This window comes from Propithecus coquereli, unplaced genomic scaffold, assembly GCF_000956105.1.
Source record: "Propithecus coquereli isolate 6110/MARCELLA unplaced genomic scaffold, Pcoq_1.0 Scaffold227, whole genome shotgun sequence".
NCBI lineage: Eukaryota > Metazoa > Chordata > Mammalia > Primates > Indriidae > Propithecus > Propithecus coquereli.
The window spans coordinates 2,078,120-2,090,473 of NW_012147808.1; the positions used below are offsets into that span (position 1 = coordinate 2,078,120).

A 12,354-nucleotide genomic window follows, 5' to 3' on the forward strand; every position below is an offset into this window, starting at 1 on the left:
ACCCCCTCCGCCTCCTACCTCCCCTCTCGCCGCGTGGGTGCCATGGCAACGGACAGAGACGGCGACCTGGGTTCCGGAAGCCGAAGAGAGCCCTGAAGCTACCTGGGTCAAAGGATGCTCAGTCCCGAACGCCTAGCCCTGCCGGACTACGAGTATCTGGGTAGGAGCTTCCTTCAACTTTGGGGAAGACGAATTAGGCCGTGGTCCGGGAGGAGGCGGGGGTGGGGGCGGGGTCTGAATGGGATCGGTCGGGGTGCAGTGAGGCGGGGCGGAGAGGCGGGAGTTCCAGGGCCTGACCCTGAAAGGCCGAGCAGGAAGGGAAAAGCTTCTGGGGAGTAAAGAATGGTCCGAAGTGTACAGACTGGAACTCAGGAAATGTGGATTGCGTTCAAAGTGTATCAGTTTGGACTTAAGGATTTGGGGCCCTGTTGGGGAATTATTTATATGCTGTTAGTGGCGTAAGTAATCTTGGAACCTGAAGTGCCCAGTCAGTCATTCCATGAATAATCATTTTACCGTTATAGCGGCAGCTAACATCTTGAGCTTTTCTTTTTCATTAGGCACTGTGTGCTAAGCCTTTTATGTGCATTATTCTTTATATGAACTTCTTAACAGCCCTAGGAGGAATTACTGTGTTTTCTTCAATTTTTGCAGATGGAGAAACTGAGGCAATATGCAGAAGAGGTAATATGCATAAATAAGGCCACACAGGTAGAAAATGGTAGCGCTAGGATCAGAACCAGATCTGCCTATTCCAGAACTTGAGCTCTTGACTTTGTTCTTTAGCTAAAACTGTTATCTGTAGTATTTTATTGAGCACCGTCAGTATGTAACGTATGTACTGGACGAAAAAAGGCACACACACACATATATATGCACACACATACACTTTTTCTTTTTTTTGAGACACAGTCTTCTCCCTTTGTCACTCTAGGTAGAGTGCAGTGACGTGATCATAGCTCACTGCAACTCAAACTTCGGGACTCAAGGGGATCCTCCTGCTTAGCCTTCCTTGTAGCTGGGACTACAGGCCCGCGCGCCACCATACCCGGCTAATGTTTCTGTTTTTTGTAGAGACGGGTCTCCCGCTCTTGCTCAGGCAGGTCTCGAATTCCTGACCTCAAGAGATCCTCTTGCCTCCCTGCTTCAGCCTCCCAGAGTGCTAGGATTATAGGCGTGAGCTACCGCGCCTGGCCCACATACGCATATTAAACGTCATAGATTTGTTTTTTTAGAAGAGTTTTAAGTTTACAGAAAATTGAGCACATAGTACAGAGAGCTCTCTTCCCCGCTCAGTTTCCCTTATTATTAACATCTTGCATTAGCTGGTACATTAGTTACAATTGATAAACCTATATGAATACGTTATTAACTAAAGTCCATAATTTACATTAGAGTTCCTTCTTTGTGTTGTACAGTTGTATGGTTTTTGACAAATGCTTAATGTCATGTATTCACTATTACACTATCATACACTATTACACTAAAATTCTCTGCATTCCACCTGTTCATTCTTCTCCCTCCCCAGAAACCCATGGCAACCCATGATCTTACTGTCTTTAAAGTTATGTCTTTTCCAGAATATCATATAACTGGAGCCATACAGTGTGTTACCGTTTCAGATGGGCTTCTTTCACTTAACAACAGACATTTAAGTTCCCCAGTGTTTTTTGTGGCTTTATAGCTTGTTTTTTTTTGTTGTTGAGTAATATTCCATTGTATGGATATACCATACATATTTTTAAATGAAAAACAATTCTGGTTTAAATTTTTGAATTGGTAATATGAAAACTTGATTAAAAAATTTTAAAAATATCCTATTCCAGCAGCTGTAGCTAAAAAGTTTTTTAAAAAATTTTAAATATAAAGAAGTTTATAATAGAAAGTCTTCTTCCACTCCCATCTCCCCATCTGTCCAGTTCCCATCCACCCTCAGCCCCCCCTCCACAAGTAACCACTATTCCTGGTTTCCTGTGTATCCTTCCAGAGTTTATTTTATTATGTACATAAGGGAACGTACAGTGCACATTTTTTCATTTACTATATCTCAAAGTAATTTCTGTATCAGTAGAGAGCTTCCTCATTCCTTTAAAAGTTTATTCTTAGCTGTATTGTGTTTAAATAATTTATGTAACCAATCCGGCATTGGTAGACAATCAGTTGTTAGCCTTTGGCTATTACTAAAAATGCTGCAATGAATAACCTTCAGTTTTGTTCCTTTGTGAGTGTATCTGCAAGGATAAATCCCATAAAGTGGAATTGGTGGATCAGGGGCATATGCATTTGAAATATTGATAGATATTGCCAAATTGTCCTTCATAGGGGCTGTACCATTTTATACTGCCACCAGCAATGTAAGAGAATGCCTGTCTCTCCACAGTCTTGCCAACAAAATAGATCAAACTTTTGGATTTTGTCAATCTGTTAAGTGACAGAGAGTCTCAAGCTAGATTTAATGTGCATTTCTTTTATGAAGTTGAATGTCTTTTCACCAAGTTTAAGGGCTATTTGGTCTCTAAAAGGTATATATACACACATACATACATAAACATATATACCTACATATGTATATATGGACAGAGTTTAAGACAGTGACCACATTCATTAATCAGCTAAAAGGGGATACTTATATCACAGATAATTTTGTATTCAATGAATGACAATATCAATGTCTAGCAGTACCTATATTTTTGCTAAAGATTTTATGTATTTTATCTCATTTACCTAGTACTTAATGAATCTATGAAATATTTGAAAAACCTACTTTATTCAGTTCCTTAGGTGTTTGCTGTTTGAAATTTATGTCTCAAAGGCTTGGCATATTTGGTATACTGGTGCTTTGGTGAGTAGAAGCTGGTGGTCCCTCCATAAAATGGCTTTCTCAGGAATACTAATTCAGTGGCAATGATGACAATGAATCTACAAACAGAATCAAAGTCTCAGGTTGGCTGAAAAAGCTTCAGTGTTCATGGAGTCCAACCACCCTTAATACTTGAATCCTGGACAAATGCTCCTTCAGGCTCTATTGCATATTTGTCTTAACTCCCTGTCTTAACCACCATCTGGAAATTCGTACTGCCCTTAGCACACTCATACTACTCATTGGCCTCCTCATGGTTCATCAAACCATATAACCCTGCTGAAATGTATTTGTTTTTAGTTGAGAACCACCCCTGTCTATTATAGTTTGGTCTTTCTTAGAGGCATGCTGTTGTGAAGCGTTCACTCTCAATTTAATGACCACTTAAAACCACTCCCTAGAGATTAAATTGATAAGATATTTCCTCATTTAAATTTTTAAATACCTGTAGATTTTAAAATTTGTTTTTGTTTTGTTCTGTTTTTACAAATTATGATGTCACTTGCATGTGTGTGCCTAGAAAAGAAAATACACGTAGAGAAAAGAAAATTGCAGAGACTAGAAAGCCCTAGGCATTCAGTGAAACAGAAAAGCTAAAGCTGAATACCCCTTGGTAAGTATATCTGGAGACCTCCTTTCAGGATTATGGTATGAATTACAGGAATACCTATTCAATGAATATCTATAGATACACTTTTCTACCTGCTAGCCAGGGATTGTATTTTCCTTTTTGACTATTAGTGAAGAAAACAATCTTTCATCATGTTGGGTAAACTAATCCTTTCCCCACTGACTTTGTGGATTAAGAACCTGTAATCATGGCCCGGCATGGTTTAAGAGCTTAAGATTGTCATTAAAGTATAGCTCAGTGATGTTCATGTCTGCAGTCATCAGAATGTAGTGATAAAAATTGTTAATGCCCAGGCCTGAAGAGAGAGAGGAAGGTCTGGTAAGGAGGTGAAATAAATATAGAGCTCTTTGTGTAAGACCCATGAAAGATTTCCAGCCTTATGAAAGCTACTTATTGGAAGCTTCTGCCAGAGGCTGAGGTGTGTCTCTGTATGGTTGGGTGTGGAGAGCTCTCTAGAGCCAAAGGGCAGTCTCTTCTGATCCCAGGTTTGCCAAACACACCACCTACGTGCTGACCTGAGTATAAGCATGAGGGTGTGAGGTTTAGTTTTCACTCCACCTAATTTGGTGAGGTGCATGCTTTCACTCATGCTCCAGGATGCCTCTTCTATTTCCATGGGACCTGCTTATTTTCACTAAGGTTGGTCAGTGATTCTTGCTTCACTGGCATAACAGGTAACTCTAGGAAATCAGAGGTGGTTTTTCTCCTTTGGGGGCTATACATTTTGAGGAATCACAACACATTGGATAGTTTTTTTTTTTTTAAGCTGTAGATTTTGAAGTCTTCCTATATGCCTGGCACTGTGCCTTATCTTATGTAATCTTCACAACTACCATATGAAGTAGGTACTATTGTTAGTCTCATTTAGGAGTTATTAATATCTCATTTCACAAATAAGGAAAACGAGACTTAGAAAGGCTAATTGATTTGCACAAGATCACACAGGCAATGATACATAGTAAAGCAGGGATTCACCTAGATTTGTCAGATTTCATAGCCTGTGTTTTTTTCCTTTCCACTAAAAAGATAAAAACAAACACTCCAAAATAACAATTGGCTGAAAGGGCAGTGATTCTTGCTTCCCTGTTAAGCATGGAGCTCTTAAACAGTTCGTTAGTTGCAAATAAATTTCCTAGAAACAGGAATTATATTTTACTCATCATTGTATACCCTCCTATATTTAATTCATACATGTATGTTAAATGGAATATGGATAATATGACCTTAGGGTACCCCAAATGTGAGTAGCTAATAAAACTAAGACTTTTTAAGAACTTACTAAGTATTAATACTAGGTACCATTTTAAGTGCTTTACATATATTAATACATATGAAGATAATTTCAATTGTTATCTCCATTTCACAGATGAGGAAACTACACAGAAAAATACCAAATAACGAGTTAGTAAGTGGTGGAACTGGAATTCTAATCCAGCAGTCTAGTTCAAGTCCACATGGTTTTAAACTCTATTCTATAAATACCTTGAACAACTCCAAAAATGGGGCTCCAACTATTGCACAAACCTGTACGTGGATCCTGGAATAAGTTCAGGTGAATCCAAAGGGTTCATTTAACATTTCTACCATGAGGGGGCGTCCTAGGAATCACGATGGATCAGGGAATGGTAAAATTCCAGTTCGCTCTTGCCATTGGCCTCATCTCTCAGAGGCAGGCAATGAGGAAGATAACTTCTAAACCATTTGGGAGAGTTTTATTCAATAATCTATGTACTTTGGGTAGCTGTGTGACTTTGAACAAGTTACTTAATCTCTCTGTGCCTTAGTTTCCACATCTGTAAAATGTTGATAATAATAGTACTTACCTCATACATGTAAACATTTGGAGCAGTGCTTGGCTACTACAACCTTGTGCCTACATTGTGAAAAGAGGGTATACAAAGAGATCATGTTTTTAGAGCACCTGTATAGGTGCACAATAAATATTAGCTATTATTATTACTATACTTTTATAAAAATTTGTAATGCACCTTTGGCAACCATGGAAGTGTACGTCTCAGATCTCCTACTGTTGGGAGGGCAGGGTAATCGATTTCCTACTTCAGCTCTGAATCCAACGCCTTGTTCACACTGACATCACACTTCCCATGGGTTGCTCCTAGTCAATGACTAGGCAGAACAGACCCACTTCTATGAGATGTGTGACTCCTCTGGTGAGCAACTTTGGCTTGAACACTGCTGTTACGTCCCGTCCTCCCCTCTCTCTCCTTTACTAGGGTCAAATCTGCATTATGGTCTCTCAGCTGTCTCAGACTCCTCTGGTTCCCTTCCCATTTTCTGTCATGGGTGTTTCATTCAGTACATCTCTTGCATGTCTGATCCTGTTTTGGTGCCTGTTTCTCACAGTGCCTGGGCTGAGACAATATCCAACAGTCACTGATATAGTCCCTTCCAGCCATGAGGTTAATACAATTTCTTTAAGCCTTGGCAAAGGTTCTGACATAGGACTCTTTCTATGTGGAAGACTCTTAAGCGTTGTTAATCTTATTTTTTGTATTTGCTGATACTGTAGTGCATGATAGCTACTTGCCTGACAGCCAGGCACAATTTTTTTTTTTTTTTTTTGCTTTTGGATGAATCCTGATATGCAAGCTTATCTTTGTTTGAAAATACCTAGTGCACCACCCAATCTTATACCAGGAAACAATGTTGTTTACAATAAATTAGCAGAAATCCTCTTAGGACCTTAAGTGGGTTGTTGCAGAAAGGAAATGAAATAAAATCAAATATTATAGATGTTATTATACTGACTTCCTAAATCTTTGGAAACTAGGTTTATAATATATAAATCTGGTCGCTTTAAAATAGTTATGAACATGGTCACAAAATCACCTCTTTTCTTCTTCCCCCCTCTCCTTCCTTTCCTTCCTTCCAGAATACCTTCTCTATATAAAGGAAGACATGAATATAAAATGTCCTTCACCATAAATGGGAGATGGGGACATAGTCATAAATTACCATAACACAAAGTGGTAGTGTAATAAGTGCCATTATAGAATGTGTGAACTCTATGGTTCTAGAGCCAACAGCTATTTTGGCCCTTTCCCAGTTTGGTTGTGAGCTTCTCAGTTATGGCTGGGGCAGCAGTTCCCTTGGTGGCCTAGTTTTGGAATGTGCCTTTTGGGAGTTGTTCCTGGAAGTTCAGCCTAGACTCTCTTTCTTCCACCTTGCCAAGGATTCTGTAAGCTATTTAATAAATGTAATAAATATCTTTCTGTTGGGGGAAAAAAAAAGAGCAAGTGAGTTCTAAGGCTTCTTGTTCCCAGTCCTTGTGTACCCCCATTTCTCCAAAGTAAATTGAGGATGATTTCAGTGTTATTGTAGGGTTTTAAAATAGCTCTTTAAATTTTTGACCTTGCTTAACATTTATACGTTCAAGTAATCATAAAATCCTCCAAATGCTATCCAAAAGTTGGGAGTCACTTTTATTTGCACAAATACAATATTTGCTAAATGAGTAATTCTAGGAGGCTCAGTGGATAATTGAAGTTTTAAAAAGTAATAATAGTGGATCAGAAGAGACATGATACATTAGCCTATCTTGTTCATTATCCTTTTTATACCCTTCATAGAACTTATCACAGTTATCTTGTTTATCTACTTGTATACTTGGTTATTGTCTGTTTCTTATTAGAATGTAAACCATGAGGGCAGGCTTTTTTCTCTCAGTATCTCTAAAGTCTAGCACAATGCTTGGCCCAAGTGAAGTGCTCAATTCTTGAATGAATGGTCTGCTTTAAGTAGCAGAATAAATTTTAAAATAAATGGGAGAAAGGAATTCAGTTCAATAAATAGTTATTGAATTCCTGCCATGTGAGAGAAACTATGTTTTTTTGCCCCTTCCCTGAATGAAAAAAAGCATGACTGATTAAAATCTGCCCTGGATCCTTTTAGATTTAAACTCTGATTATACCTAAGGTTAATTTTCTTGGTTAATACCATAGTTTCTATGTTTTGGTTATACAACACTAAGATTTAATCCATTTTTAAACTGGTATTTTAAAAAGGAAGGATTTTTATACAATTTTGGACAATTTGGGGGCATCTCCAAAAGATCCTTACCTTTCACTGGGCAGGGTGATATGCTTTGATTAAAACTGGAATTACCCTTGTAAACTAATCCCTGGGTCCTTTTTCTGTGTTGGAATCACCCTTGCACTACTTCCCTAGGGGCCTTAGGAAATAGCTCATTCTATGATTGGAATTTCAAGTCAAAACACATTTATCTGAGCAGAATTTTAATGATTTATCAAAGAGAGGAGGGATTTTCCCAAACACATCTGAACTTACCAAATTACTGATCCCATTAGCTATGTTTTTTCTTAAGCACCTTCTTTAAACAAAACAATTACTGCTGAAATCATCAAATGTATTTTTCATAAAAGCTTTTGACTAAGTTTTGTTTGATTAGCAGGAACCTAGTAAAAGTAAATATTGTTTGAGAAGGCACTTTCAGAGCCTTTTCTTTTTCTTCATTGAATTAGCTTTTTAAAAGCACTATTCTTTGGAGAGAGTAAAAGCCTTTTTTCCAGCTGTCCTATTGTGTAGCTCAAGGTCTCCTTAATACTATTATCTGGCCCCGAGATTACAGGTAATTGTGATAAAACATAAGCTTCAGTTTCTGTAATCTCAGACAGAAATCTGCTTGTGCCCCAGGACTTCATATCAGGTGTTTGTTAAATTCAGACCTCTCTCACCTGGGATAGCCCCATTGGCCCCCAGCAAACAGAGGCATCTGGTAGGGATGGGGCTGCATTAGAACTAGTTGCTTCTTTTTTTTTTGTAATTCTTGTGGCAGAACCACTCCTGTGGCCAACATACATACAACGTGCTCTAAATGGGAAAATTATGTATTTTAAAATAGGCATGTTTGAAACAATAACACTTTTGAATGTAAAATGTACCAAAGGCCACATGTCTTTGGCTTTACTTGTCAAATGGAGAGGCTGCCAGAACCACTCGGCTCCCTGGTTCTCATGCCCCAAAGTCCTGCAAATTGACACGTAAGTAGGCAACACACAAAGAAGTTCAGCCCATGAGAAAGTGAGTTTGGGCGCTTGGGCTGGCCTCCTTTCTCTCTGTATGGAGTTCTTTCCAGCTTTGCTTCTTCTGTCCCATCTTAGTTTTTCAGAAAGGAGAGATTAAATGTGTCTGGTATTTCAGCATGTTAACTGCATGGGCAACATGAGGCTAGCACTCAGGCCACTGTTCAGCCTGTCATATGGAAGGAATTGCCTTTCAGAGGAGATTATAATTGTGTATGTAGCCACACAAATGCACATTCTGCCTGGAGGAAAATGCACAGAAGAGGACGCCTTATGCTGCCACTCAGATCTCTTTGTGGAAGGCTGCATAAGAAGCCCTTACATGGCATAGTCACCTCTTTTGGGCTTAATGAGTCATCTTTTTGTGTGCTGGCTACTTAAAAAAAAAAAAAAAAAGGGAAGAAGAATTGCACTCTTCCCCAAGTGAGTTGCTTTTATTGGCCCTGCAGCTTTGTCTAAGAGTTTTGTACATTACTGATGACATCATTTACAATGCTAGTTCACAGACAGTAAACAAAAAATAATGTAGCTTTTGGGCACCTAGACAAAACCTAACTAGTCCAATTTAGAGAAGTGATAACAATAAGCTTTATAAACATTGAACATGTGAGCTTAAACAACAACAAGCATGATTCCAGTCTTTTTGGAATGTGATGTGTTGAAAGGTGGCCATAGAGAAAACTAGAAACTTGACACTCTTGAATTATGTGCAGTTCAGACATGGTATAATGTTAATCCCAAGAAGCTTCTAGTTAGTGGATAAAAGTAACACTACCATGTAAGTCATTAAGCTCCTTGAGCCATTGCATTTTACCTATAAAAATGGGAAAAGGTAATATTGCCACCTACCCCACATGAATGTTAGAAGATTGAGAAGATAAACATGTGGAGTTCTTTATAGGGTAGGTGTTTTGTAAACAGAAAATACTATTCTACTTGATCAAGTTTCCCCAACAAATGGAGTTGATAAAAGCTACCTCACAGAGGGTTGAGAGGATGCATTAATTAATATATGTTGACTATCTTCAAAGTAAACTATTTAATGAGACTTAAAATTGATTGTCTTTCTTGATAGCCTGTAAATCACTGAACTTGCTGTTTAGACACAATTACCTTCTAAAGTCTCACATGTGCAATCTTTTGCTTTATCTTCGGGGGTTGGCATGGTAAAGAATGATGAACATATAGGAAAAAGGAAATAGATTAGGCCAGACGCAGTGGCTCACATTTGTAATCCCAGCACTTTGGAAGGCTGAGGCAGGAGGATTGCTTGAGGCCAGGAGTTCGAGAACAACCTGGGCAATATAAATAAGACTCTGTCTCTACAAAAAAAAAATTAGCTGGGCATGGTAGCATGTGTCTGTAGTCCTAGCTACTCAGGAGGCTGAGGTGGGAGGATCACTTGAGCCCAGGAGTTGGAGGTTGCAGCGAGCTACGATCATGCCACAGCACTAGCTTGGGTGACAGAGCAAGACCCTATCTCAAAAAAAAAAAAAAAGGACAAAAAAAGAACAACCCTACCTTTTGTTCTCTTCAAGGTTATATTTATAAATAGCCTTTGGAGTCTTGCTAATCTTTGTTGTCATGCCTGGACATAGGGACTGTTTTGACCTTTGCTCTTCTAGCAAATATTTATTTTTGATGTCATATTTCTAAAGGAGAAACTAACTTACAAGGAGAAGAAATGGTTGTTGATTTGTCTCACATTGTGAACTCTTTCTTATCTTTCCTAGGATGGTAAGAGAAAATATAATAACTATTGTTGAAGGACTTGACATTAAACTCCCCAGTTGGAAAGTTCTCAAACTCAGCCAAGTAATAAAAACACCTTTGGTTGTTATCTTTAGGGAAGAAGGGACACCAGAAAACAGTTTATATTTTTAAATGATAAAAGTATGGCTGACATAAAAATACCTTCTTCCATTTTTGTTAGTATTTTCATAAGATTTTTAGGCAGCAAAACCTGAGAAGATCCCTCCGGTAATTGTACAAGTTCAGAATTTCATCTTTTGTTTCCAGTTATAGTTAGTAGTATTTGGGTAACTTTATTTCCCAGATTTCATTTCCTATTAGGTGACACAAAAAGGGAAAAGGCTATTTTATTTAAATTCTAAACCCTTAGGCAGGGATCATGTCTCTTACCTTTTTTTTTTTTAAATACAGAGATAATATTTCAACTTTTAAGTAGTACAATTGCCTTAGTACTTTCTTAAGTGAAAAATATGTTCACATAGGTGTTCTTAGTATGCCATCTAGAATCATTTTCATTTCCAGAAGGACTGGAAGTAGCCAGCAATCTCATTTAGTCCTCACAATAGAGTAGGTAGGCACCAGGCTGATCCCACTTTTCCTTGAGGAAACTGAGATTTAGGTTATGTAACTTATCCAAGGCCACTGAGCTAGTGTGTCTGGAGCTGAAGTTTGAATGAAGTTTATCTCACTCCAAAGTCAGTGTTGTTAGCCTCTTTGCTTTCTTTCAGGTCCTGTTACTTCTAAGGACCTTCTTTTCTATTCATTTCAATAAGGATTTAAGTGTCAGAACTGAATTTCTATAGAATATATGATATATTCCTTAGATTCTTTGGAATGATATATAGAACATAATTTAACATTTTTGGATAATGTAGTATCATCATTTTGGACATTATTTATTATATTGTGCTGTAGATATGCTACAACATTTACCCATGAGGTTGGATGTTATTTTTATTATGCATAGGAAGAAATGAGGGCTCAAAGAACTTAAGTGAATTTTCCAATGTTTATATAGATAGCAGTTGGTGGAGCTAAGATTCTGATTCCAAATTTAGTGGCTTAGATGTCAGTCAATTAATGTTAGTTAAATTTGACTTTAGAGTTATTAATTAATGACAAGAACTGCTCCCCACCCTCTGTACTCACAACTTTCCTCTCTCCAAACTGATGTTCCCTATGCTGTTGAGGTCTACTGAGGTTTTGCACTTCAGGTGGTTTTGTGTACCTGATCTCTCAGGGTATAAATTAGGGTGAGGGCTGAGCTGCAGTTATAAAAAGATCCATCCCCCACCACTTCACTCTCCACCACCCAGGGCAATGGCTTGTACAAGAAAGAACTTTATTTCTCTCTTATTTAACCTAAATGTGGGATGTGGAAGGCAGGGTCTGCTCTAGGAAGTCCTCATGGGATTTCTGGCTAGCAGGGAAGTCATCCCATTTGAAACACATGGTTTCCAAGGGTGCCTCAGTTGTAAGCCATTTTTAGCCAGGGAAAATGGGTGGGCGTGAGTTCCAAGCAAGGACCTTTTAAGCAAGTGAAGCAGAAGTTACAAACATCTCTTGTGCTCACATTTTGTAGGTAAGAACTTAATATAAGGTCCCTGCTAACAACAAAGGGGGCTGGGAATTGAAGTCCAGCTGTACAAACATGTGCAAGAAGAATGGGAGCATGGGTTTTGGGGATGAAAACAAAAATCTGCCATACCTAATATATATAGTGGAGATGTCTCTCCTACTCAAGGTAAGGTGTTGTGGGTAGCTGCTTGCCCTTACTTACAGGTGAAGCACACAGGTATTGGTGAGTATTTGACTTTTTCTCCCCTACCTCTAACTCTTGAAGTACAAAGATATTCATCCCTTCACCCTGTTCTCCATTCGCCTGCCTCTTGCTACCACTGAGCTCAGTTGCTCCCTTTTTATTATTATTATTTTCTTTCTTAACTCTGTGTTACGTGTCATTTCCCTGTGTCACTTCCTGTCCTTGGTACACATTTCCAACTAATCAGAATAAGTTGTTCACTTTAGTGAGCACATGTAATTTTAGG

General features: G+C 38.4%; 1 protein-coding gene across 3 annotated transcripts in view; it reads left to right on the forward strand.

The window, feature by feature from the left end:
• The window catches only part of LOC105811091 (chromosome unknown open reading frame, human C11orf49), a 199,217-nt gene continuing 186,863 nt past the window's right edge, over positions 1–12,354 (forward strand). For 2 of the 3 annotated variants that reach the window (XM_012645200.1, XM_012645198.1), the window contains exon 1: positions 1–160. In XM_012645200.1, the coding sequence (XP_012500654.1) occupies positions 115–160 (46 nt within the window). In that variant the 5' untranslated portion in view covers positions 1–114. The remainder of the gene's footprint in view (positions 161–12,354) is intronic. The other variant, XM_012645201.1, reaches the window with a different exon arrangement.